Raw genomic sequence first — 2,038 nt, 5'->3', positions numbered from 1 at the left:
GGTTTTCCGAGACTCAGAGATCAGGATTTGAACAGAACAAACTTCACTGGGCAGACGGCTGAATCTAGGTCGGCCCTGGGGGCAGAGGGTTATGTCGAGACAGACTCACGCTGACACTGTCATTCGCGTGTTTCCTCCGCGCAGCCTCCAAGATCCACGATATCTCGACAGCGTGGATTCAGAACACATGGAAGAGGAGCCTGTGCTGGAGATGCTGCGCTTGCGTTCCGGACGCCGTTGTTGCAGCTGCCGATGAGGTACGCCTCGAAATCCTTCCGTTTACCTAGATCGTCGGCTCTTGGACCCAGCTCTGTGGGCGTCCGACTGCCGGGCCAAGAAGACTTCCGAGGTTCCACACTGGCACTCTCGTAATCCCGGACATCTGGGGCTTCGAGGCGAGCTCGTTGACGGTGCTTGGGAAGTGGAAAACTCTTCTGCGAAGCGACGGCTTCGCGACCAGGAAAGACGTGGCGGTCAAAGGGGGGACGAGCATAGCAAGCGGTGGTGAGCATGTACAAGTTGGGGTGGCGTACAAGCGTTGGCAAAGGCAGCCAGTAGAGGTGCCAGTGGCAACAACAGCCCGCTCGTCCTTGTCCGTCTTAACCCTGGCGGCGACCTTTTCGCGTGACCTTCGAACGCATCGGAAACAGATAGGATGATACGCTTAGAGTCGGGCTCGTGTGAGAGTCGGAGTTGTCGATAACAGTGAGTATGAGGCGAGAGACGTCGGAGGATGGGTGGCTGGCGTTGCGTAGCGAGCGTGCGGTCACATGATTTCGTTGTCGGCTACTCTCGCGTGCCCACTCCTCCCGCTGCTCTCCCGCACATCCTGTACAACTGTCTTCAACCACCCAACGTCTTCACTATCTAGCTCCCAGCTCGAGGTTTCCTTCCTGGTTCAAGTGCCTCTGTCAGAGTGTTCTCGCCTGTCCTGGTCGTCTCTGTTTACTACCCTTTTCTTCCTCCCTTCGCATCCATACGATACGAGTCGAATGCCCTGCCACAACCCCCCTTTGACGTGGATAATCGTGGCGCTTGGTTCTACACCTAGATCTCTCGCACAGCCTCGCCTCTCTGCCCTGTACAGGCTACCGAACACACTGCACCATCAGCTCTCCTATCGCTCTCACGAAACCCTCTGCCAACCTTCGGACATATTTCTCGTCCGGGACCTCACGTAATGCTCTGAAGGGCAACAGATGGGCTGCGGCGGGGATGCTCCGCGTTCTCTGCACGATGCAGCACTCGCACAAAAGCAAGAAGACGCAAGCAAAGGACCTCGTCGGTTCGGTCTCCCAGATCAACAACGGCATCTAGACCATCTGGTACGTCCGCAGCCGATTGCGAGCCACTTGCATCTGCTCATGCACACGCACTCGGCACACGCCATGGGCTCAAGAACTACGCCGACGACAGCACCTATGGCATGGCCCGTCGTCCTGCGCGCCCTCCCCAAGCCTCGTGCACTTCACGTCCGACGACCAGCTCACGCCCGTCGTGAACTCGCACAACATCGACGCGCAAGGCCAGCGCAACCTCGAAGGCGAGGTGTTCGTGCTCGAGATGTACGCCGCGTGGCGCGACTGGGCTGCGATCGGGTCCTCATGATGGGACCGGGGCGTGGCGCAGCTACCTCCGAGTCAGTATCAATGACAGAAGGTACGTGGGTTCTAGGTGGTATAGGCCATTGAACCTGTATAGAAGAGGGTTCATAGTCAAATAAAAGGGGAGGTATAGTCAAACAGAAATTGTGGCGGACGGTCATGAACTAGGCGCTTCACCGATTCACGATACTTTCCCGCTAAGACCGGTGGATGGCAATCGCTACGGTCCGCCTCTCAGCGCTGGGAAGTCGGAGTATGCTGTCTCCAAGACCATCTCCTGCGCGAGGCTATGTTGTCGTTTAACTTCCGAGCTATGACCTCTCACTGGTGATCAGAGTTTCCTGGTCCAGCTCTGAGTTCAACATCGACCCTGTTGTTCGATCCGGAAGGCATGTCTACAAAGATCATGCAGGACCTCGTCCTCGGGTCATTGA

General features: G+C 57.0%; 1 protein-coding gene across 1 annotated transcript; it reads left to right on the top strand.

Annotated features, from left to right (window-relative positions):
* Nucleotides 1–1,199: 1,199 nt before the first annotated feature.
* Nucleotides 1,200–1,608, top strand: DICSQDRAFT_173927 (uncharacterized protein; the record flags this gene model as incomplete). The annotated part of the gene is made up of 2 exons (XM_007369726.1): nt 1,200–1,325; nt 1,417–1,608. The coding sequence occupies 2 exons, from the start codon at nt 1,200–1,202 to the stop codon at nt 1,606–1,608; spliced, it is 318 nt and encodes a 105-aa protein (XP_007369788.1).
* Nucleotides 1,609–2,038: the final 430 nt, after the last annotated feature.

This window comes from Dichomitus squalens (assembly GCF_000275845.1).
Source record: "Dichomitus squalens LYAD-421 SS1 unplaced genomic scaffold DICSQscaffold_54, whole genome shotgun sequence".
NCBI lineage: Eukaryota > Fungi > Basidiomycota > Agaricomycetes > Polyporales > Polyporaceae > Dichomitus > Dichomitus squalens.
Note: the sequence above shows the minus strand (reverse complement) of the source record. Positions and strands in the feature narration are given on the sequence as shown.